The 25,729-nt window shown below is 45.8% G+C and overlaps 1 protein-coding gene across 2 annotated transcripts; it reads left to right on the top strand.

The window, feature by feature from the left end:
• The first annotated feature begins 2,042 nt into the window (after positions 1-2,042).
• Positions 2,043-25,729, top strand: LOC143837095 (transmembrane protein 121-like). 2 transcript variants are annotated; one of them, XM_077336577.1, is made up of 2 exons: positions 2,043-2,984; positions 18,584-25,728. In XM_077336577.1, exon 2 carries the CDS (start codon positions 18,585-18,587, stop codon positions 19,527-19,529), a length of 945 nt encoding a protein of 314 aa, XP_077192692.1. In that variant the 5' UTR covers positions 2,043-2,984; position 18,584; the 3' UTR covers positions 19,530-25,728. The 2 variants fall into 2 exon arrangements, with proteins under 2 accessions (XP_077192692.1, XP_077192683.1); XM_077336568.1 differs by lacking the exon at positions 2,043-2,984 and adding an exon at positions 7,613-7,713 and having other exon boundaries at positions 18,584-25,729.

The raw sequence follows: 25,729 nt of genomic DNA, 5'->3' as shown, positions 1-25,729 counted from the left end.
TTGATCCTCTTATGAACCTGTTACTCACTGCTGGACTAGCTTTGCCCAAGAAGAATCCTTTCCAACCTGCTTCTTGGTGCTCTGCCTGCCTTCAGGAGGAAGCCCTATCACATCTTTTGCTCTCCACCCAATTGTCTGTACCCAAAAGAAAATCCTTTCAAATCTGAAAGCTGACACCATGTTACAGTCAAACTAGCAAGCTTTTCCTTGCTGAGCCTCGAAGCCAGTGGCTAGATGCTTTGGCCACACAAAAGAAATTCTGCCCCAGGGGACCAGGTGCTATGCAACACAGTTTGCAGCCAATTGATGTTTCCAGAGTCATTCCTATGAGTGGATACGTGTAGACATGTTTCAGCCAAATGGGTCTGTGCGTGCATGCATGCCCGCACGTGCATGCACACACACAGTTAGCTCACTGTGTATCAAAGGTTGTAAATAAATAATTTGAACACTGAAAAAAATCTAAGACTTTGGAGACTGTGCAGTTTGTATAAGCAACATAAATTGACAGCCCAGATTCTCAAGCGACTGAACGCTTCACTAAGTACTAATTCATATAGTAGCATAGTATAATCACAGAACGGGAAATTAGTCACAACTCTGCTGTCTATTGTGCAGGATCCTGCAACCTCCAAGAATGTTCGAGATAGCTGCTCATAATGTCCTGGGAAATTCTGAAAACGTCCCTTGACCAAGAACCTGCCAGCCCAACAAAAACTCCAAAATTTTGGCGAGTCCTTTAAAATTGGTGCTGTCGTGTGCTGGCTTCACCACATCACTCCCAGAGGCTATGAACCAGCCTCTTCTGTATGTGATGTACACACAGTCTCTTTCTGAAGGCAAGAAGCAGAAAGCCTCCCTCTTTCTGAGCATCTTGTGTCCTGATAAAAGAACCAGACTGCAAGTAATTCAGGTTTTGTCTGCTTGCACACACACACACACACACACACACACAAAGGAATTGTAACAGTGTATTCCTCAGCAGAGTGACATCTTACAAAATCAGTGGGCCCAAAGAGCATGTAACTCTCCTTAGGATTCTATTACAAGTCTTTTTATTTTCAGAAATATAATAACTATTCCATGCTGCCCATATATATGGTATCTGCAGTGTGTGTGTGTGTGTGATAATTATATCTGTGTTTAGAATGGAAAATTGTAATGGCCTATGGCCACATGCAGTAAACTTTTGAATGGTATCTGGAGATTACTTGAGCAAAAATAAAAGTCTCTGCCCTAAAGGCATTACAATCTAGAGTACTATAGTAAATAAAAGAAAGGAAAAGATCTGAAAGAAGAAATGTTTAGGAAGCATCCCAAATATCTCCAGTTAAGGTTTTCAGGGGACAATTTGAAAGACCCCATTCTTTACCTGAAGCACTGAGCCAGCGCTGCCTGTAACAGAAGATAATGCCGTGGTGCTGCGCAGACATTTTAGCCATTTGGTAAAAAGGCAACTTCATGTGTATATCTTGCCAAGAATGTATGATGGCAAACCTATAACCTCTCTGTTATATTATAGCTGGTGGAATCTCACCCAGCATCGGAGCTGCATGGGGCTTTGCCCCACCCAATAATCCACTTAATGAGAATTATGCAAAACCAGGCAATCTTTAAAAATCCCGATCCTTGATCATGCTTTCGGAATTAATCAAAAACATGTAGATGACCCGACAGCGGCATATTTTGTTTGCGTTCTTCCTTGTGGGGCAGCACCGGGCATACCGCTCTCTGCTGGTGTGTAAGAATGAACCAGTACTGTGTAGGAGTTCGCTCAGGGGCAGACAGGGGGCAAGAGTACATGGCTGCCCGGTCCGTGTTGACTCACTGAGGCTCCCGCCGAGCAATCGGCTCAGGGAGCGCACCCCCTCCCCCCCTCCCTTCCCCTCCCTTCCCCTCCCCTCCCCTCCCCCCCCCCTCCGGCCTTTCGGGGGCCAGGCTCTCTAGCAGCACGCCTGAAGCCCCCGCGCCCTCCCCGCCTGCCGGCCCGCCCGCCCCTCCCCTCCCTCTCCGGCGGGAGTGGCCATTCTGCCAACCTGCCGCCTGACTAACTCACTTGAATTCACTGCCGCTCTCGGCTCCGGATCAATAGAGAGGCTCGCTTGAGCCCAGCAGCCTGCCAGACTGCAGCAGCGGCCGCGTTGCACGACTCTCCCGCCCCCTCCGGTCCGGGGATCTTCCTCCTCCTCCCCCCGCCTCTCTCCGCCTCGGTGGTCTCTCCCCGGCGCGCGCTCGGAACCTCTGGGCCGCCGGCGCCCGAGGGCGAAGCGCGCCAGGCGAGGGCTGCAGCCGGGCTCAGCGGCACAAAGTCCCGCACTTGGCGGCCCGGGAGGAGTTTCGGGGGGGGGGGGGCTTTTCAAAAAGACCAGGACGGAATCCCGCACCTCGAGGGTCAGGGGCCGCCCGGGGCGGGGGGAGCCGAGCAGCCTCCTCCGGAGAGAAGCCCGCGCTCGGGAGCCATGCCCTGGGGCCGCTGGGCGAGCCGAGCCCGCGGCTGACCTTCGCTGCTCATCCCCTCTGCCGCCGAGGAAGGGGCTCGGGAAGGCGGGGGAGCAGGGGCCAGCCTCGCGGCGCAGCGCGCCCCACAGACCGGGCGACGCTAAGGCAGCCCGCAGGGGAGTCGAGCCCGAGCCGTGCCCGGGGAGCCCGCGGAGGCGGAGGGGAAGCCGGAGCGACCATTGCCCGCCGGCTCGGCCCGCCAGGAAGCCGCCTGCCTGCCTGCGCTCTCGGGGCTGGCCGGGGCCGGGGTCGGCTTCCAGGAGGCAGCGGCTGACCTAGCGGCGGATCCACGCGCAGAACTTGCCGAGCATTCATTGGCTCCGGACCACTCTCGCTTGGCAAAGGGATCCCTCTCTCGCGTCTTCTCGGCCGGCGGCTTGAGTGCCCGGATCGCGTCAGTCGCCTTTCCCTCCTTCCTGCCCACAACTATCCCGCTTGAGAGGCAGACCCAGAGGAAAGTCCCGGGAATCCAAGACCAGCACTAGGTAAAACAAGGATGATAGCGCCGGATCCGGAGGGTGGGTGGGGCGGGATGGGGGGGATATATAGGGATATATGGAGGGGGGGGGGAATATAGGGATATATTTCAAAAGCCTCCACATTCCTTTGGAAAGCGCCCCAGCATTTCTGCCAGAGCAGGCAAATGGCCCGAAATTGCGGTGATGGGCGTCTGGTGTGTATGTTTCAGGGAATGCCTAAACATATGGTAAATGTCACCATTCACACATGAATGTTGACAGTCCCTATTTGGTTATGCGTGAATGCCCCTACGGGGATGTGGGTGAACGGATGTTCCTCATTACTTACATGTGGAGGTCAGTATTTCCTGGGGGATGTCCCCCAAGTGGAGGTGCCCAAAACTGGTAGTTGGAGGTTGTCGGCATTCACAGATGAACCTTGGCATCCACCACTATTGAGGTGGACAGCAGAAGCATTCTCTCTGTGTGTGTCTCATACACACACACACGTGTTTGGAAAGCTGTGTGAAGAGAGGTATATTGTTAAAATGAGCATGCACATTCTCACTCCATCCCTTTTGCTGAGCCCTGTTCAGTCTGCCTGCCTGTCGGATTTTTATCTCATGTGGCGTGCATGGTTATCTACTCCCTCATGCAATCCTCAGAATAACCCTTATGGAAGAATCCAGCAGCCGGCATGCCCTTCTCTTTTATTCATGTGATTGCCTGAGACTGGCAACCATGGCTTTTAATCTATCCATGCTGACTTTCCTCTGTGCGCTCATGTGCAGAGCCGAGCAAGTGATTTTCCCCTGCCATGCGCTATGCTGTGTCTGGATCGGCTTTCCACGCTCGCACAGCGCTGCTCCAAAACCTGCCAGCATGCCAAATGGCAAATGCTGACCCAGGCACAATGGGTGGCAGCATGTGGCAATTGCACAACTGGTTCAGCCCACAGCGGGTCGGTGTGCACTGATTTACAAAGCGGCTGCCCCAAGCTCAAAGGGTTGTGTGAATGAGCCCCTTGTGAGTAGACTTGTGCTGCCGGTGGATGTGAGGAAAGATGGAAATGTGAGAAGCTCTTCCTTTCAGGACAGTGTTATCTTGTCTCCATTATAGTCTTTTACCTGCTCTGTGGTCCAAGCACAAGCTTGGAGGAAGCTCTTTAAACTAGATGAGAGCTAAAACAGAAAAATCTCAAGAGAGTACTAGAGAGGAGGATGATGGGATCTCTCAAGGGGAAAAAAAGGCAAGCCCAGCTTCGCAAGAGATAGTATCCTGTAGCAACACTGGCTAGGATGATCCTGGGGTTGATTTCCACCGGTGAGATAGTAAATGCTTCCCAGTCAATATACAGTGAACTCTTTGTAATAATTCAAGGGGGTTGGCTGGTGAGGTGCAGATGCTGCTTGGTTACTGTAGATGTGTTCTGTCCGCAGGTAGACAGGTGTCAGTCATGGGAGGAGAGAGGTCCCTCCCAGGGCTTTATTATAAGCTGTTATGTTAAGCAAGGGAGCCCAAGTAAATTGGTATCCCTGTTGTCCCATGATCATTGGATTGCCTTTATAAAGAGAAAGAGCCTTCCCTACCCTGGAAAGAGACATTCTGTCTGCATGGTGGCTAATTTCAGTTGGTGGATTAGCAGGACATCTAAAAGAAGCATGTGTGTGTCATAAAAGCTGGCACAGCATTGGCTAAGGAAGGCCCTGGTTTGAATCTTGCCCTTTTCATGGACACACTGGGTGACTTTAGGAAAGCCGCACATTCTCCGCCTTGCTCCCTCAAGCATAGCTGCAATAGAAAGATGACCATGCCTATAATGTAAGTGACACAAGGATAATGGACGTGAAGTGCTTGGAGCCCTCACCAAGTGCAATTAGTGAGCACCTGTTCCCTGGGGGCAGGTCTACATGTGACTTTTGCCCAGGGTATCATCCCTCCCATGGTGAATGTCTCCACCCTCTTGGACTGCATCCTCTTGGCATTCTGCATTATCTTAGCATTTTCCATTCCTCTCCACACATCCTGCTAAGAGTGGCATCGTGCGTCTTCTTGTCTGGCAAGCACCTCTCCAAGCAGGAAATGACTTGATTAGAGCTCACCCCCAGTAGCTAAAGCTACCACATCATGATGAGTTTCTCTGCTTGCAATCCCATGTCACCAGCCGCCAACTAGTGGGGATGGGAAACTCACTGATGTGATGGTCCCAACTCACGCGGGGAGGGGGGAGGCTGTAGTAGAGTCTGCCTCTGTCTTTTCCCAGCAAGAAGGAGGCTTCCTGGAGGAGAGGGGTCAGGTTGTTGATCCAGTGTGGTTGTGGGAGAAGAAGTAGAAGAGGTCAGGGACAGGATGTGATATGGGGATCAGATAATGCCCACAGTCAACCATTCAACCATTCCTGATTCCCCAAGGTGAATGGAATAGCTTAAATGAGCTCTTGAGTTATTTTCTGTGCAGCGATCTGGATTTGACCCTGCAGATGCACTCATTAATTAAAACAATTTTGCTAACAAAATTGGTTGTTTCTAAATTGGCCAGAACAGAATAAATCATACATTATAATGGGTTAACTCTGGGTTAGAAGCTTAGGGGGTCTTTGATGAACCAGAAGGAGGTGAATAAATGTAAAAATAAATAAAGGATTAGGCACTCAGATGATACACATATATATCTACAGTATTTATTCAAATACTGTTTATTGGCTGTAATATTTTATTTATTTACATACTTAATTTCTAAATGGAGAGCAAAGTAGCTTTATCATTATCCTTTCTTGTGTCCTCATAATAACCCACTGAGATAGGTTGGGTTGAATGTGTGTGATTGTCCCAAAGTCACCTTGTAAATTCCCATGTCAGAATGGGGATTTAAACCTGGAACATCCAGGTCCTAGTCCCATAGCCTAACCACCAATCTTAATTAACTGCAACTATGCATTGAGCCTTCGGGGGAGGGCGGTATATAAATATAAATAAATAAAATAAATAAATAAGTGTTCTTTAGTAAACTAGAACAGAAGACAATAAGAAAGACCTAAGTGACAGGCAACAATTGGAGATACACCAATAATTAGTAAGATGTGATAACAATATGGGAGACAAGGGGTCAGGCATATGTGTTCTTCGTTTCCATCTAGTGAACCAACATATCCTGGGATACAAGGACAGACCTCATACATTCTTCACCTATCAAAAATTATGCAAAGTACATCTGCCACAGCCATACAGAATTATTTTATCCAGTGCTTAATATATGCTGCTTAAAATAGAAATATGCTTTTTTTCTGTTGTATTAGTGAAATGGTCATTCTCTTGGATAGGTTTCTGTCTTGTCTCTTCAATTTGCATTCGACCCAGAGGATATGGCATTTAGACAGTCTGAAATTACATTAAAACCAAATTAAATCAATTAAATCAATATTACAAGCTGCTTCATCTATGCGTCACTACTCAGATATTTCCTCAGGTTTGTTTTTTTGGGGGGGAGGGTTCGTTTTGCTAAGTCTTTCTGACCTACCTGCACAAGGCATTGCTAAAAGATTCAGACTGAACCAAAGCCTACCATCAGCTCTAAAGAGGGTTGCTGACAGGTCTGTAGAAGAATGTCCTTAATATGTAGAAATGGGCAGCTATAGTTTTTCATGGTGTGTAGATAAATAGCATCACCTGATAAATTCCATCAAGCAGCTAATAAAGGGACAAGGCATTTTCTTTCTCCAAATAGTTGGCAATGCTGGTTCTAAATTTCATCATTTTATGGCCTCCCTATTCCCTGAAATTGTTATTCCATGCAATAATATAAAACCAGTATTTTGGTGCTGCACAGTTTTCAGTCTCACATAGTTGAATTTCTGACACCGTATGTCACAAAGTACTGGAAGGAGGCAAAAGCGCATTCATATTCTACATAGCACGTGTAAAGCAAAATCTATGTTTTGTAATGTTAGCTACTTTACCCTGTCTTTTTAGCTTTCAGCATTTAAGCCAAAGAAAAATAAAGTAATCCAAATGTACTCTTTCTTTCTCTTTTTTATCATATTTTTCCTTTTGTTTGTTGTTTGCTCAAGTTTTGGCCATGGAATTTGTAAAATATAGCCCTGCCTTGCATGCGCTTTAACCCATTTAATAATATACTTGAGAAGGACAGATAATAATGTAATGGTTTAGATTAGCGATCCCCAACCTGTGGGCCGCGGACCACATGGGGTCCTTCGACTAATTGGAGGTGGGCCCTGAAGGACACCTTCCCCCCCCCCGCCCCTGGCCCTTTACTTCATCCCCCCCCCCCAGCCCTTTACAACACACTTCATTGTTGTGGCATGTCTGTATCTTATTTTGAAGGGATGTTTAAACATTACCATAGCGATCAGAGAGCGTTAGGGCAGTGGTTGAGAGGAGAGGAGTAAACTACCCCCCCCCACCGGGCCTCAGTAAAATTGTCAAGCGTTGAGTGGTCCCCGGCGTTGAGTGGTCCCCGGTGATAAAAAGGTTGGGGACCACTGGTTTAGATGTAACGGCAAACCAAATACATGATCAAACACTGAAGGAACTGAAGGAACTTCAGAGTTTGATGGAATCACTGATGGCTAGTGGATGTTCCACCCAAATGGTTGGGCTTCGGGTACAAATCACATTCACCCTTTTCCTCACCCATACAGTTATTGTCAGCTGCCCCACAACTGTTTCCTCCAGCCACAGTCATCCCGCCCCCCACCTCGGTAAATGCTGAGAGAAAGTGACTCATTCAGAGCCAGAAAGTAAGTGAGAAAATCCTTAAAATCCACTTATATAATTTGGGAACTAACTGCAGATTCACATGTTACAGAATATATGTTCTAGAGTTGTGTTTCCCAGGCACATATGGGTCCAGTTTGGATTGGGTTCACAGCATGTCAGGAGCGGAGGTATAAATCTTTACCTGTGCCCTGTATTCCCAACACTGCGACATTCTCTCATAGACCATTTATGCACTGGAGGTTTCATGCCGGGCTGCAGACTGGAGTTTTAGTGGTGGCAGGTTGCCCCACCTCTTCCTGCACCCACACGGGGGAGCATTTGGTCCGGTGCTCCTCATCTGCCCCTGATTTTTGCTCCTGCATGGGAGCTGGGACAGTGAAGTTCCCAGTGCATAAACCGTCATAGGAAGGCCAATTGGAGACATTTGCATGCACGGATGCTTACATGTAAGTTTCGGCATTGGGGCAGACAGCAGCCCTCTGGGGATTTCAGGTTGGGAATATGGGGGGAAAGAAGCTTAAGCTCCTCCACCCTGGATGCCATGGACTGAATCTGAATCAGGTCCACATGTAACTGGGAGGCATGGAATTCCAGAACACATCTTTGGGCACTTTCACACATGCTGCATCATCCACTTTCAGAGCACCTTCCTGAACATTTTGCAAGCGGAGGTTACCATTTTACACAAAAAATCCAGTTGCAAAGAGCATTGGAAGTTTGCAATGTGTGAATTGGCCCTAAGGCTGAGAGAAAATTATTTGGCTAAGGCCAGACAATGAGTCTATATCAGCCTGATGCTATGCCAGACAGGGCTCTTGTGGCTTAAATAGCTATGCAGAATGGACCATTTTGGAAGAAACAGATTTATTCACTGTACTCCAGGCTGATATGAATATGGCAAATAGTGATTCTAGAGTATGTGCAGAATGTATTTCCCTCACCACTGAGTAGCACCACGATCAACATTCAGTCATCTGAGATCATGGAAGGACCAATTTGCTTTGTGTGATTGTACAACACTGTGGGGGGGGGGGTTGCGTAGTGACCCTGGATTTTTCTGGTGGTCTCCCATCCAAACACCACCCTTGTTAGCTTATGAAATGGGGCTAGCCTGGGCTGTCCACATCAGGATGCAACATTGTATAGAGTTAAATTTCAAAATTTCAAAATGGAGTCCTAAAAACTAAATGGGAATTCTGGAAGAAAAATGGGGGGGGGGGCAGGGGTGGTTTTATGGCTGAAGAAGAGAGGAAAATAAATGAGTGGGGATTTGAAAAAGAGGGGAGGGAAGTTGTGGTGTCCACAAATGGGTGCTTTGATTTTCTGGGCAAAGGGGATAGAGTGTGCTTGTATCTATTTCTGGAGTTTGAGGGGAAGCCGTATTTAGTTAGGGTTGTTTCTGGGAGAAAGGAGATGTTCTTTGTAGTGAGGCTGAGCAAGATTTGCATTTGTTTATTTATACCTTGCTTTCACCCAAAATGGCTTCTAAGAAAGAAAACGGAGGAGGCGAAAAGAGTGTTCTAATTCCTCCTCCACTTTCCTTTCATGTTAGGGTGAGCTGAGAGAGTGTAACTGGCCCAAGTGAGCTGCTATGGTGGAGATTCAGGGTAGTATATGGGATTCTCCCTCCCTGCATTGCACCCTCACGACCAACCTGTGAGGCAGCTGAGACTGAAATCCTTTTCTGTTGGTATAATTTTAGAACTGTTATGTTTTGTACTAGTGCATAGCACACAGTGATTCTGAGGCCCTAGGCAAAAGTCTAGGATGCAGCCCCAGAATCCTTGTCACCCCCCACAACCACCAGGGCCAAGCAAACAGTCTCTCTCCCCCTGTGTGAGGTGCGTGGGAGCCAGTGCCGGAAGCCAGCTACTCAAGCTCCAAAAGGGGTAGGCACAAGTGGCACCAGGAACCTTATCTTCCCCCTTCTTTAAAGGGGGGGGGGTGAGGCCACAGCTGGTGGGGCGAGGCCATAGCTGGTGGGGCCCCCATGGTGCTTGAGGCAGCTGCCCCCATTGCCAATTGACTAAAACCCTATTTGACAGTGCATTGTCCTCTTTGTATGCATATTCACCATTTTGTGTGAATAGGGCAGCACACGTATTTTCGAGCTTCAAGGCACACAAACTGGAAATCCAGATTTTGGAAGGTATGTATTCATGCACAATGGAACTGGAGAATACGTGCATTGCCCTATTCACATAAAATGGTGCATTTGTACATGTGAGGTTCTTGTGCAGTGCAGTCAGAGGACCAAATTGGTAATGATTTAAAAGGGCTTGAGAGTGATTAGGCCGGGGTCACCCAAAGAGTTTTATATTGCGGAAATCGCATTGCCTGCAGCCCTGGAGGCAACCACTACTCCTTACCAGTTGTTGCTTATGGGTGTATAGGGGATCCTGTGCTGCCTTCAGCTGTTTTTCCTCTTTGTGGTATTCAGTCCTCCCTCTTCCTTATGGAGTTCCTTCAGTAAAGTTGCCAGGAGCTCTCCCATTTAAAGTGTGACGTTGGTATAGATTGTGTTGTGCAAAATTTATGCCTCTTCCACGTGTAACTGTTTTTTAACAGCAAAGCATTAAGTAGTGCCTCATATTAAGTAGCCAAGTAATAAAACAGCTGTCACAGACCTGGGGTCCAGTCTAGTTGAGCCAATATGCTTCTTACTCAGAGACTCAGCTCACAAGAAAAAGTTATCAGATATTTATAACCAGACTGGCAAAACTAACACAAACAAGAGCACCACTGAAATGAAACATTTGCACATCTTATTTAATCCAAGTTATCTTCCTAACCACATTAGCTTGGCTCAGACATAATGAGGGAGGACGCATGATTCTATGGAATTGGATCACTGGTCCATCAAAGTCAGTATTGTCTACTTCAGGGGTGGTCAAACTGTGGCTCTCCAGTGGAATGCTGGCAGGGGCTCATGGGAATTGTAGTTCATGGACATCTGGAGAGCCACAGTTCGGCCATCCCTGGTCAACTTGGATCAACTTTGGCCATCCCTGGTCAACTTGGGTCAAGCTCTCCAAAGTCTCATGCAGAGCTCTTTCACATCACCTACCTGCCCATTTCACTGTAGATATGGAGGATTGAATCTGGGGCCTTCTGCATGCCAAGCAGATGCTGTCCCCCTGAACCACAGATCTTCCTCCCATAATACAAAGACAGGGTTTGCTGCTACACAAACAAATCTTGATGGTCTTTCAATCCTGCTCATGTGATCCCAATTCCCCCATTCACCTTGCATATAGTAAGCGAATCAGTTAATGGATTGTTATTTTATCCAAACTAGATTCAGGTGTGTAGCTCTGTTAGTCTGAAGCGGCAGAACAAAGTTAGAATCCAGTGGTATCTTGTAGACCAATAAAGTTTTATTCAAGGTATAAGCTTTCATGTGTACGCACACTTTGTCAGGTATCAGACAAAGTGTGCATGCACGTGAAAGCTTATACCTTGACTAAAACTTTGTTGGTCTACAAGGTACTATTGGACTCCAACTTTATATCTAAACTAGCAACAGTGCTATAAAATAGCCCTTCAAATCAAACCAAACCAAGCATGGTTTAGAATTCCTGAGTTGCATCCACTTTAACACTGCTTATTCTGCTGTCTTTACACTTTAGCCATTATTTGCAATAGGGCTTGTTTAGCTATATAAGTAGGACAATCCAATTGAATATTACTGCTATAGTCAAGCAACAATATTGTGATATACAAAGATATACGTGGAAACCACTTTCCTGGTTCAGCTGAAACTACAGTTTGCTGTGAAAGTAGCCAATTAAGTTACTTTCTTTTTGTGCATCATACAACACACATGCAAAGAAGTTCAGCCCATCAACCAAACCCGAACATGCTTTCTTGATGTTCACCTCTGATTTACAGAGGCGTGCACATTCTCAGTGGGTGAAGCATGCAGTCAGCATTACAAGCAATGGAAGAGTGGTTCACTTGGAGTCCTTTGATATTCCCAGCTGTTCTTCCTGCCTTCAGTTCCATACAAAGATGTGAGCTTCCCTCCACCCTTAGCTGCTGAAGACAAGTAGAGCTATAATTCCATGTGTTGTAGATAGCTGAAGTCCAGTCCACACATGTAGGATTAAGTGGCAAAGAGGTAACCGAATTCTGAGGTGATAAAATGGACTGTACCATTTTGGAATGAGGGTGGTGGATTCCACCACTGAAAGTGCCTTTGCATTAAAAAAAGATTCCATCAAAATAAAGAAGCAGAGGTACAGCACTATCCCTCTTTTATTACAAAGAGTTGTGAAGGCGGGGTCCATTCCAAAATGTGACTCCCTATCACTGATGTTCCAAAATGGCGCAGCCTGTTCCACCTTTGGAGATCTCTGCCATTTCTTTGCTACTTTGTTCCCCAGCACAAGTTGTTTTGTATTCAGCCTGCAGGGGTCCATGGGTACAGATGCTCTGTCCTGACTGGAGGCTGTCCAGTGGAGTAGTTTATTTTTACTTGGTTTATTTTTACTGTAGGGATTCCTGGGTGGATTTTATCAAGAGATTTTTATTCCCAGCCACAATTCTTAGTAGGCAAAGCAAAGTGGAGCTGAAGGGAGAGTGTTCCTTCACCCCATACCTCTCCACCTAACCTCAGTGTGGTGTACTGATCAGAGTATCAGATTTAGATGCTGAGATACTGAAGACTGAATCTCTTGGAGGAAGAGTAGGGATAGAAAGGTGATAGATAAAAGTTTCCATGTTTGTAAAGTGCTGTATGTGCAAGAAGAATATCACCTTCCAGCATTCTGCAGGGCCTGTAAGATGGAGCTCTTCTGCCAGGTCTACGGTTGAGGCTGGGGCAGTGAAGGAAAATCAATGGGGTCTCTCTGATGTTAAATGCCATCTGTGATTCTTGTCTCTCTTTCCTCATCCTTTTTGAAATAGAGTGAGGGAGGGGTTGGGGGTTCTGCCATGTTGCTGTTGTTATTGTTGATTGTCCTTTTTAATGGTTTTAATGGGGTTTTAGCTGGACTTTCTTGTAACCCACCACGAGCCTCTCGGGAATGGCAGGTCACAAATTAAACAACAACAACAACAACAACAACAATAGGCCAAATATGTTTAGTTGTTTTCACCTTTCCACAGTTCTGTCTTCATTTGGAATATTTTTCCTGCACAGATCTGTTATCAGCATTGATCCCAGCTCTGTTTACCCTGCTGTTTTCTGCCCATGTCTCAGTAGTTGCTTTTGTTCTGTGCTTTTGTATTCACAGCTTCCCACATCTGCAATGGTTAACACCATTAGCCTGTCATTCCAAGTACATCAGTGAACAAGCCCCTGATCTCCCTGTCAAATACAGCCTCATGGTTCACTCTTTGCTGCCCTTTATACTGTAAAGTGTTGAGAGCGAGTATGATATACCTGCTAACAGCCTAAGACTATGCATGTCTGCTCAGGAATCAATCCCACACCGTGTTGAAAGGAGCCTGCTTCCAAATAAATTCCAGTGGGGTAGCTACATTAGTCCATTGCAAAGAAACAAACCTTGTGATATCATAGACAAAAACAAATAAGAGTCTTGATACCCTCTTCATTAGAGGCAGGAAATAGGGTTGGGGATATACCTGGAGATGGGGGTGGACCCTGGGGAGGGGAGGGCAGGGATAGGGGAGGGAAGAGGCCTTATCAGGGTAAAATGGCACAGAGTCTACCCTCCAAAGCAGGCATTTTCTCCAGGGGAACTGATCTCGGTCATCTGGTGATCAGTTGTAATAACAGGTCAGTTGTAATGCCAAGCCACCAACTAGGTCAAATCTCAGGTCAGCCACAAGCCACTAAATGGTTTTCAGGAAATAAATGTCTTGCAGCCTTGGTATTCAGTCTGCAAAATGGGGGTAATGGTATCCACCTGACCTATAAGGTGATTGTAAGGATTACTGAAGTAATGCATGTGAGGTTCTTTGAATGCCCAGTCTGTTTACAATGGTTTACCTTCTCTCTGAATTTTATCTTTTGAGGAAGAATGTACAACGCACATTTTATTGCATTTACTTTAATCTTTTCTTTTGTATTCAAGTATATTTATCTGATTTTATTTACAGTATATGTCAAACCTACTCTTCCAAGTTGCTCAAAGCAAGGAACAATATGTACAAAAATGATAAAATCAACAACGAAAACCACATAAAGATCATACATTTGATACAACAGCTGCCTGATATTATGTATTCCAGAAGGGTTAGTCTGCTGCGGCAAAATAAAACAGAAGTCCAGTGCACTTTAAAGACAAATATTTATTCATTCCAATATGAGCTTTTGTGAATCAGAGTTCACACCTTTGATTCATGAAAGTTTATATTGGAATCAATTTGGTTAATCTTTAAGGAGCCACTGGACTTCCATTTTATTTGCTCATATTATATAGAATGTAATTTGTTATAAAAACAAACAAAACCAACAGGAGTAGAAGAGGTAAAAATAGAAGAAGAACCTTGCAGGATCTAATGTAGCATTGGGGGGGGGTAGATACTTTTTGGCAGTTTTACAAGCAGGGTGTGATGGCAAGTCTGCCCCTCCCTCACAAGCACTCGAGGTCAGAGGACTCCTGAAACAAACAGGCTTCATTTAACCATTGTGGCAACTAGCCATTGAAAAGTATGGCAAAATCACCATCTATTGCTGTACATCTACATTTGGCACTGTTGAGGCTAAGTTAAACACCGCTCAATCTCTTTCATTAAAATAACTAGAACTTTAAAAAATGGCTACCTTTGGCTGGGTCATGATCCTGATTTGTCACTAGAGTCAGAGAATCAAAGTACGTAAGATTTTTCAATGAGCCTTTAAGCTTCCATGGGTATTGTCTGTGCCATTAATCCCAAAGAGTCTTTGCTTGAGCAGCCAAAGAAAGCCCAATTCTATTCTGACCTGAACCCCTCTGAATGCCTCTGACAGAGCTCCTGCTCAGCTCCTTATATCATTTTGTGTGTGCTGGAGCAGAGGGAGACTTGTATCTTTGAGCTGATGCTGGGGCTAGTTTGCAGGGCTGGGCTGGGGTGGGCTGGCATCATGTCAAGAGCCCCACCCTACTTCCCAGGGACCCATACACCATGATAGCACATGGGAGAGACCTATGGAATGCATAGGTGAGCTCTTATTTGGCAGGCTACAAGAGGACCTATTCCCATATCTCAGAGGGGGTGTTATCTCATGGCCAAGGAGTGTGGCCCTTTTTGAGGAAATATATTATTGTTGCTGTAGTTATTTAATTTCTAGACCACAACCACCTGTGAGCAGGCTAGGGGCAGTTTATTTATTTACTAGCTTCAAAGCCCATTCCTAAGAACAGGCCTTGAAAGATACAAGTCTCCCATGGCCCCTGGCCAGGCAGCTTAAGGTGGCTTTGGGCCACAGCTCGCAGCTGGATCAAGTGGGGTGGGCGGGGGCTGGCCAACTCGTTAGAAGGCCCGGGACAGAGCTCCTTAGCAGGTAGTCAGCAGGCTGGGAGGCCCTTGTTAGCAGGCCCTCCACCACGGTCCTATGCCCAGGGCTCTCTCCCCTTACCTACTGCTGGCTCCAGGTACTGAGGTGCGTCTGAGAGCAAAGAGGCTAGAGTCCAGGGATGGAGGGCAGAAGCTGCAGGGTCAGGGCCAATCAGGGGGAAGCCAGCTTTTCTGGCTGCACCCTGATTGGCCCTATTCCAACGGACAGCTGGACATGTCCCACCCCCCAGGCTGTTTCACAAATATATAGAGGAATCATAGATGATTACTTATATTTGTATACTGCCCTCCCCTGAGGCTCAGGGCAGTTTGCATAAAACGTAGGGATATTACAGTGTAAATTCATAATATCACATGACAACAATAACAATAGATATCAGGCCTGAAGGCAACAAGAATTACAACATTTCATAATAGCAGCATTAACCACATTAACTTCTAACCCTGATCCCATAAGTGGTTGATTTGAATTCAGATCGTGGGGAGGGGTTTCTAGGGACCCAGCGGATGCTGTTGTTTCAGCCGGCCTTAACCAAATTTCTGGTGGAGGATCTCTCTTTTGCAGACCCTGCAGAACTGTGGAAGTTCAGGCAGGGCCTTGATTTCTTCAGGGTGCTCATTCTCTCAGGTGGGGGCCTGGACAGATAAAGCTCTGGCCCTAATTGAGGTCCGATGTACTTCTTTGGGGCTAGGGACCACCAGCCATTTGGACGTGGCAGAGCATAGGGCTTTTTTGGGAGGGGTCTCTCAGGTACACTGGGCCAGACCATGTATGGCCTTGAAGGTGATTATCAGTACCTTAAGTCTGATCCGGAATTCAACTGGTAGCCAGTGCAGTTGTTGGAGAGCAGGCCTGTTGTGGGACCTCCATGGAGTACTTGTCAGGATTCTGGCCACCGCATTCTGGACCAGTTGCAGTTTCCAGATCAAAGTTAAGGGTAGGCCTGCATAGAGTGAGTTGTAGAAGTCTAGTCTAGAGGTGACCGTCACATGGATGATTGTGGCTAGGTGTTCTGGGGCCAAGTAGGGCGCTAATAGCTGGGCTAGGTATAGATGGTAGAAAGCCTGCTGTGCTACTCTCATGACCTGTGCCTCCATAGAAAGGGAGTCATCGAGGATCACACCCAGGTTTTTAGCGGAGTGAGCTATCGATAGCCGCACTCCTTCTAGGCTGGGTAAGCACGCTTCCTCACTTGGACCCTTCCTGCCCAGCCACAGGACCTCCATCTTTGAAGGGCTGAATTTCAGACAACTCTGCTTGAGCCACCTCATTGCTTCTTAGAGACATCTGGCTAACGCTTCAGGGGGAGAATCAGGGTGGCCATCCATCAGGAGGAAGAGCTGGGTGTCATCTGCATATTGATGGCATCCCAGCCCAAACCTCTGCACCAGCTGAGTAAGAGGGCACATAAAGATGTTAAATAGGATTATAACTGTACTTTAACATTTAAAACCATCACTCAACAAAATATGGTAAAATACAATAAAGTTTTGTATAATTTATAAAGTGCTCCACCAATTCCACAGTCTTTTTGGCAATTCTCCAGCTATTTCAGTAGTAGTGGGTGGGAGAGGAGTCTAATAGTGGGGAAAAATAGGAAAGGGATGGCAGGAGGCCCAGTATGTTTCTGAACCATCCTTGTCTCAACCGTAGGCTGGTAGAAGTTCATGGAATTTTAGTTCCTAATTTTAGGCTGGTAGAAGTTCATGGAATTTTAGTCCATGGACATCTGGAGCATCACAATTTGGTTGTCCCTGCTATAGACTCTTACAGCATCTCATTCTCTCTCAGACAATTTGCATTAGGATTGTTGTTGCTGTTAGGTGCGAAGTCGTGTCCGATCCATCGCGACCCCATAGGCAATGATCCTCCAGGCCTTCCTGTCTTCTACCATTCCCCAGAGTCCATTTAAGTTTGCACCTACTGCTTCAGTGACTCCATCCAGCCACCTCATTCTCTGTCGCCCCCTTCTTCTTTTGCCCTCAATCGCAAAAGGATACAGCCTAGCAATTTGTGGCCTCAGCCTTTATTCTACTGATGTCTGTCTGTCACCAGGCCGCCCAAAGCAACTGGAGTGTGCAAACCTCAGAATTTTCAAGGTGGCCCTTCATGGCAGCCACAGCAGAACTCATCACTGTGACACTCCCTGCCTCATAGGGAGTCTATACATGTGTGAGAGCCAATACCAACAAACTGGTCCTCAGTATTTATTATTAAGATAGAATGCTGTCCCTCATTTATGTCAGCTCAGTGGCAAATGGCTGTAATGTCATGGTGTTTTCTTTCCTTCAGAATTTTAAAGCTAGGCAGCCTGAGCTTGTTTCAGGAAAAGCCACGTGCTATAGAAGCAGCAGTGGGCGGAGTGGAGGCAGGCAGGTTTGATGTCCTTACCTATGGTTCCTGTAATATTTGCTGGTATGCCCATTCTCCTATCACATTAGAGCAGAAGTGGTGACCATACCTTGCCAGCCCCCCCCCCCCCGTCCTTCCCCCTTTCATAGCCAAGCTGCAACAGTGAACTAAGAAGAAACCACAAAGGGCTGAAAGGGGAGGGAGAAATATGGAGTTTAGCTCCAGCGTTTTGAAAGCAGGATTTAACTCCTCCCTGGATTGGCGGTAAGCAGAATTTCCACAGATTTCAACACCAGCAGCTACCTGCCGTTTCCCCTTTAAGCCAAAGAGTTTGAGGATTGTTTAGTTACATGAGAATTTAGAAAACCTGCTACCGAGAGCCAGCTTGGTGTAGCGGTTAAGAACAGCAGCTTCTAATCTGGAGAACCGGCTGTGATTCCTCACTCCTCCACATGCAGGTGACCTCGGGTCAGTCACAGTTCTTTCAAAGCTCTCCCAGCCCAACCTACTTCACAGGGCATCCGTGGTGCAGAGAGGAACCGAAGGCGAGTGTGAGCTGCTTTGAGATTCCTTCAGATAGTAAAAAAAAATAATAATAATAACAGTTCTTCTACTATTGTCACCTAGTAATCTAAAATATCTTCTCAACCCTAAGCTAAAACACTTCCTAAATTGTTTAATTTCTAGTAATTTCAGTCTTTTTTCAGTAAGGAGTGGGATATTTATATCATACTTTTCCTGAAGTGCTTCAAGCGTTTTTTATATTTTATCACACTAGTAGTAGAGGCAAGGCTGTATAATTATCTCAATTTTACTCATCTATTAAATGGAATACTGAGGACCTGCTCCCTACAAGTTTAGTCCATGAACTGAAAAAATCTACTTTTGTTTGGCCAGACTGTTATATCTATGAGATAACTGGGAACAGATTGATTTGCATTGTATAATTGAGGAACGTATATCAATATCCTACCAAAAAGCCATGTATCAAGACGCAATAGAGTGCAGGATGGTGGTTGCACAGGACTCCTGACTCTTTGACTGATATTTTTCTGTGCTCCTTGTTTCAGGATGGTTCCTCCCCCACCCATTAACAAGCCCCATGTCTGCCTCTCCACTACACTCATCATGAGCAGCATGGTGCTGATGGATGCCTATCTGGTAGAACAGAACCAGGGCTCCAGAAAGATGGGAATCTGCATCATGGTATCAGTGGGGGACATCTGCTTCCTGGTCGTGCTCAGGTATGTCGCAGTATGGGTTGGGGCTGAGGTGAGGACCGCTAAGCGAGGCTATGCCATGATCCTTTGGTTCCTATACGTCTTTGTGCTGGAGATCAAAGTCTACTTCATCTACCAGAACTACAAAGCAGATCGTAAAAGCTTGGACCTCATTGCCCGCAAGGCCTTGACCCTCCTGCTGTCTATCTGCATCCCGGCTCTCTATGTACTGCTAGTGGCCACAGAGCACATGGAGTATGTCAGGACGTTCAAGAAGAAAGAGGACCTGCGCAACCGCCTTTTCTGGGTCATTGTTGACATGTTAGATGTGCTGGACATCCAGGCCAATCTCTGGGAGCCCCAAAAGAAAGGGCTGCCCATCTGGGCTGAGGGCCTGATGTTCTTCTACTGCTACATCTTGCTTTTGGTTCTTCCGTGTGTCTCACTGTGTGAGATTAGCATGCAAGGGATCAGCATCGTGCCACACCGCATGATGCTCTACCCAATGCTGAGTATGCTCACCATCAACATCACCACCATCTTCATTAGGGGAAGCAACATGGTCTTCTTCAGGGACATCCGGGTCTCTGGCATCTTTATGGGGAAGAATGTCCTGGCCATCGTACTCAAGGTCTGCATGTTTGTGCAGTACAGGAAGCATCTGCATGTGCCTACAGGATCCGGCACAGCAGAGCTTCAACACAATTCCACTTCCCAGCCACAGCCTGTTATGCATCTACTAAAACCCCAGAACCAGACTGCCTGTCCTGAGGGGCTAGCCCAAGAGAACACATGACATGCTGTGTATTTTGCGTGTGCCTGCCAAGTGATGAGTAACACTTTTTGCCTGTGATCATTTGGGATCAAATGCAAAGAAGAACAGAGCCTACAGAGCCCCACATAGCCAGTGCTGGCCCATTCAGAAAGTCTGCAAGTGACCCTCCTTTTCCCCCCTGCACAGATACGCCACTAGCTGTGTCTTTCATGGAGGCACAGAACCAACTCCAACTTGGCCCTAGTGAGCAAGCTAGCAGGCTATAGAGACTCATGGGCAGGTCCCTGGACAGTAGCAGCCACAGGATTGGTAGTCTACTCAATTAACAGCAGGCAACAGCAGACAACGAGCTCCTTCCTTTGTCTCCTGTGTACTTATTTCTATAATGGAAGCGTTCCGGAACTTGTTCTGCTGCCTGGGGTATATTTGCTTCTGGGACTTCCAAATGCCTCAGGAGACATTTCCCTCCCTGTTTTGGGTAGGGGAAACACCTATTCGGAAACTGTTCTCCATATAATTTTCTAGGTTTTTTTTTGGGGGGGGGGTTAGCCTTCCTTTCTGGGATGGTTAATAAAGCACTGCCCTTGCTGTCTTTCCCTTTTAAGTTGCTCAGGAGTGCAGGGATGTTTTGAGTGAGGCTCTAGGGCTTCCATCAGTCTCAGAGCCCTCTTGGCCCCCTCGTGGAAACATGCTGGGTCATGATCCCCCTGCCCCCCTTTTTTTCATTGAAACGTTTCTCTTTCCAATAAAATCAAGGCCAAGCTTCCAGATTTCCCGGTGTCTCTGTGTGCAGCTGCTTTGCCAGCATGTTTCAGTGATCAAGATGGAGTTTCTGTCTGGGGCACTCCAGGTGGGTAAGAAAGATACAGGAGCAGCTACAGGAAACAAAGTGGGTTGAAAAATGACTTCATCTTTTTTATCCTAAGGTTGTATGCTGCTCAATTTTAACTCTGTTCTAAAAATCCTGTTAATACATGATTTAAAATTACACTTTAAATTTCTGGTGGCATTGATCAGAGACTGTTGAAGGCCAATTTTTCATATAATATCAAGAGGGTGGCACAATATTTCTTCTCAGGCAGTATTCCCAACCCAACAGTTCCCTTTTAGGTTGGTTGAGACAGCTGTAACTGTGGCTAGTCACAGGGTCAAAACAGACAATAAATTTTGCCACAAGTCACGATGGAACTCTCCTGACCAGACTGCGATCCTCTCTCAACCAGATGGCAGCTGTGGAGAACTGTTCCTGAGCCTAGATTTGATCAGTACCACAGCATGACTGAGAGTTATTTGCCCTATTGCATTACTGTATGCCTAGAGAAGAACATGCTGATGCACCCACAAGTGCACCTCCCACTTTTGGCCAAAGGTAACTTTGAGTTTGGCCCCTAGAGGATAAAGGAGAGGTACCTAGCATGATGGTAGTATTTCCCTGGTTAATTTCTTCTAGGGTTTTCAATCTATGTCTGGTGAGCAGAGCCTAAGAAGGACAGAACCCTTGCATCCTCTCCCCTCATTCTATCAATTTTGTTTTTAATGTAAGCTTGCAGCCAGATCTTAGGCATGTCTCCTCACCATGTTCAGTTGGCTTTACTCCCAGTAGTGTAAAATCTCTTATTAGGACCAACCAAAACATCACAAAATAATGACAGTAGTCATTTCCCATCATCCGCTGAGGGTAGCCAATTCCCATCTGATAACTTGATGGAGTGAGGCCTGGGGAGGCTAGGGTTTTGAGATGTGAGGAAGCTCCACCGGGATTTGATGCCATAGAGTCCATCCTACAAAGCAGCTGTTTTCTCCACAGGAACTGATCTCTGTAGTCTTGAGATCCACTGCAATTCCAGAAGCACCCCAGCCCCGACCTGGAGGTTGCCAATCTTACCCTTCAACTTTTTAAAACACCTGTAATAACACACATGAAGATGCATTCCCATTCCAACATAAAAGCTTGTTCACCATTTTGAAATGTTTTGGTTAGCTCTAATGAGAGTTATGCTGCTGTTTCCAACCTTAGTTTAAATAAATCCATTAACAATAATTCCTACAACACCCCATATATTTTAATACCCTTTCTACCCATTGGCCTTCTTGTAATGTTTGTTGCATGCATGCAAATTCCTGCCTCTGATGATTGCATAGGAGAATTGTGATAGGTGTAACTTTTCTTTTCGTGGAGATAGTCTGTAGGACTATAAAAGAACAAGAGTCCAGTAGTACCTTAAAGACTAACAAAATTTCTGGCAGGGTATGAGGTTTCATGAGTCACTTCTCACTTTATGAGTCACTTCTTCAGCTCATACCGTGCCACAAATGTTGTTAGTCTTGAGGCTGCTCTTTTCTTTCCCTGTATAACAAGATGAATCTAATGGTCCCTCTTCTATACAAATGAATATATACAGCTGCTTTATACAGATTCAGCCCACTGGCCTGTTTAATTCAATATACTCAGGCTGACTGCAGCTCTTCAGGGTTCTAGGCAAAGCATCTTTCGCCACATCAGCTGTCTCTTAACTCGGGATGCCAAGGATGGAACCTGGGATCTTCCTCATGCAAAGCCACAGCCTTTCCCCCCAAGTGTTGAGATCAAAGCAACAGCATTAAACCTACAGAAATAGTCCTATAAAATAACAGCTTAACTGTTGTTCTCTATGTTTTTAGCCCCCAGGACTGAGGGTAACAGTAGTGCAGGCTGGCCACAGAACTGGAAATGCTGGAATGTCTCCTTTTAGTAGGTCTAGTGTCCAATAATGAAAACACTCTATGTAGAGTACATTTTAAAATGTACATTTTAACATTATAGGTGAGGTCTGCATCCACACGTTGCTGGATATTGTGCTATTGTTATGTCATAGCAGTCATTGCAGCTGGAGTTTCTTGAGAGAATGAGACAATTCATGAGGTTAATGGCTGCAAGAGTGCCAAGCATGCTAAAGAGGGGTCCCCAATTTTTTCAAGCCTGCAAGCACCTTTGGAGTTCTGACGCAGAGTGGTAGGCACAACTACAACATGGCTGCCACAGGGAGTGGAGCCAACCCCAGGCAGAAAAACTCTGTTTAACAGGATGCCACTTAATCTGCACAGCCAGTCAGAAGCCCCACTGGGCAAAAGCCCCAGCTGGCTCCACCCACTTCCTAAAAGCACTTGGCAGGAAAAATGTTGGTAGGCACTCTAGTGCCCAGAGGCACCAAGTCAGGGACCCCTGTACTAAAGAGTTACAAATGATAGAATTTGTAAAAAGTTTGCAAGAGAGGCCATCTGCCTCCTGGTCTTGTATAGGAAGCAGCAGCTATGGTGTTAAGATGTCTGTTGGGGATAGGGTCTCTCTAAGCCCAAATTGTATCATATTTTTTATATCTAAATAAACCTGTTGCATTCCTTCACAAGTAGTTGAATTCAGTTCTTTGGGGAATGTGGAGAACCTTCCTAAGTTCTCATAACAGCAACATAACGCAATATCCAGTTACCTGTGTATGCAGCCTAAATGTGGTATTCCTCCAAGGAAAACTGGGATGCATCCTTCTATCAAGATGCAAAGAACTCTCTATCCAATAATCTTACATGGCCACAGAATGACAACTCCCAGAGTTCTGTGTGGGAAACTGACTGCTAAGCAAGCAGGTTACCTTTTCGGCACCTGCAATTCTGCATTCTAACAATCAGTACCAAACTGGCTTCCACAGTGGTGGTGACATCCTATTTTATGATATTTCACTGGCATATTTTTTGTAAACATTGCATCTTAAGCACGTGTTGGACTGCTAGGGCCTCCTGAGCATTGTGGAGATAAACTTGAAAGGAATATTTTTGTAAGGTTGCCAAAACCAGGAAGTAATTTAAAAAGAACATAAAATTCCTCCTGTTTTCCCTCCCGTCAGATGTCATGACTTCAAAATCAAATTAATGGTTTTGAGGGTATGACTTATGCATTTGAATAATTAGCAGCTGTAGGGGGTTCAAATACCTACTACTAGACACAATCTTACTGGGATTTTACTGGCCTCTAAGGAGATGGAAAGTTCAGTAAAAAAGAAGACCAAGCTTCAGAAGGTTCACTATAACCTGTTCTGTCAGAAGTAGCCTTAAACATAAGTTAGGCTTTGCATGTTGCCAACAATAAAATGTCACACCAGGACAGTAGCTTCATGTCTTGTACATGAGATGGTTTCTTTAAGAGGCTCATCCTTTTTAATCTATCCACCTGCCAAACTAGGTGTCAGGCATCACAAACAAGTATATCAAACTCCCTTAGAGGAATCCAAACCATCCATCAGAATTGCCCAGTACTGTCTATTCTGGCTGTCCGAAATCCTGCTGCCTGAGTTTCTTTTCAGATTTGAGACTAAAATTGAGACTTCCCTGTGTGCAAAGCACAGGGTTGGATCCAGCCAACTTTTCTGATGGTGAAGGAAGGATTCCCCCTTGGACCACCAAATAAGGTTATGCTGGGGATCATGTACAAAGGGGGCTATTCATACATCCTCCCCATAGATTTTCTTGAAGTCTTCTTAACTCACAGCAACTTGGGAAGTTCTGTTCTCCTTAATGGCTGTTCGTCTCTCTCTCTGTCCACTTTATTAGTTTCTTGCTTCCAGTACATAAATACTCTCCAAGTTGATGGATTAATAGCAGCACAAGCAGTCACTGAAAGGAAACCCAATACAAAGATCCTGTTCATGTATTAGCAACTGTGACCATAGTGTTCCATAGTCTATTCCACCCAGAAGGGCACATTGAATGATACTGAAGGAAGGAGGCCTACAGGTCCCAGTCCCCCCATAAGAGTAGCATTACTGAGGCAGCTGCTGGTACTGGAGCATGAGTGGGCTGTTTGTTAGGCTTGGGCCCCTGCATCAGCAGCAAAGACAGAGCACCCAAAGCCCAATGGAACCCAACTGCCAGAGCTAATACATAGGACTAGTCTGGCAAACACAGACACTTGAGTCAACAATCAGGCAAATTAACTTCTCTTTGCAGTAATGTTTGCATTTGCAAGCAAACATATTCATTGCTGAAATTTATCAAGTGTAGACTAAGGCCCAGTTAACTGGGGATTCTCTTTAAAAATTCAGACACATCTTGAATGACTAGCTGAAACAAACAGTGTCACTGAAGAACTGGCTTCTTTTATGCCTTCTTCTTGTTCCCACACACAAATGCCTGTTAAACCACAGTCCTGGGTCTTTCCAGGGGATCTATTTAAAACATCACAAAAGCAAAAAGTTTTGTTCCACCATGGTTTCTCTCCAAGAACCATGTTAGCTATAAAGGAATTGTCGTTTCTTGGCATTCCTATAATAGAACTTATACCTTAGCTGGTAAGGTCAATGTGATTTGAAGTGCAATCAGAAATTGAGATTTATCATGCACATCTGTTAGTTGATGCTCATGACATTGTTGATGAGTGACATCCCATCACAGAATCAAAGAGTTGGAAGGAATCTCTAGGGTCATCTAGTCCACCCCCCAACACAGAGCGGGAAATTGCACAATCTCCATACCTTACTGAGAAACCCCCACAGCACCATCCAGTCTGCAAAGTGAGGACTAGAATAGGAATATACTAATTTCAAACTAAAATAAAATAACTTCCTTCCTTGTCAGTTTCACTCCCAGCTGCCCTGCAAAAAGCTTTAAACTCACCCACCAGGGCTTCTTCAGGCAAGTCCATCTTGGCTTTTGAATGCTAGGCCCTCTCCTCCTGTACAGCCTAATTTCTCCCCCCCCCCAAAAAAAATGTTTCCCTGTTCCAAATCTATTTCCTGTGTACTAGATTATATCCTGAATTTGACCTGTGACTTAAAGAAACAATTCTGCAAAGCTACAAATACAGGACTTGCTTCAAACTGATCATCTGAATAAGCCCAATGTGTGTTATAAAATTAAAGTTAAATTACATAATATAATTTAATGGTTTCTGCTGCTGTGCTGTATACAACTTTTCCTGTCCACATTTACTTATCAGGGACTAGATTGTCAGAGCGTAATGTGCATGTTGCACTCAGACATCAGGGAAGCCTGCGCCGTCCAGGCTGCTCCCCACCGAACGGCAACCAGTCGGGTAATGGGCCAATCGGAAGGCGCGTCGCACCTTCTGATTGGCCCCTCATCCGAATGGCTGGAATTCTTGTTAGTCCGGTTGAGGAGCCCCTCCCCGGACTGGTTCCGCCCCTTTCTCTGCCCACTTATCTCTTAATAAATTATGAAGAGGGACAGATATA

This window comes from Paroedura picta, chromosome 1, assembly GCF_049243985.1.
Source record: "Paroedura picta isolate Pp20150507F chromosome 1, Ppicta_v3.0, whole genome shotgun sequence".
Taxonomy (NCBI): domain Eukaryota; kingdom Metazoa; phylum Chordata; class Lepidosauria; order Squamata; family Gekkonidae; genus Paroedura; species Paroedura picta.
This window is presented reverse-complemented; position numbering and strand designations above follow the sequence as displayed.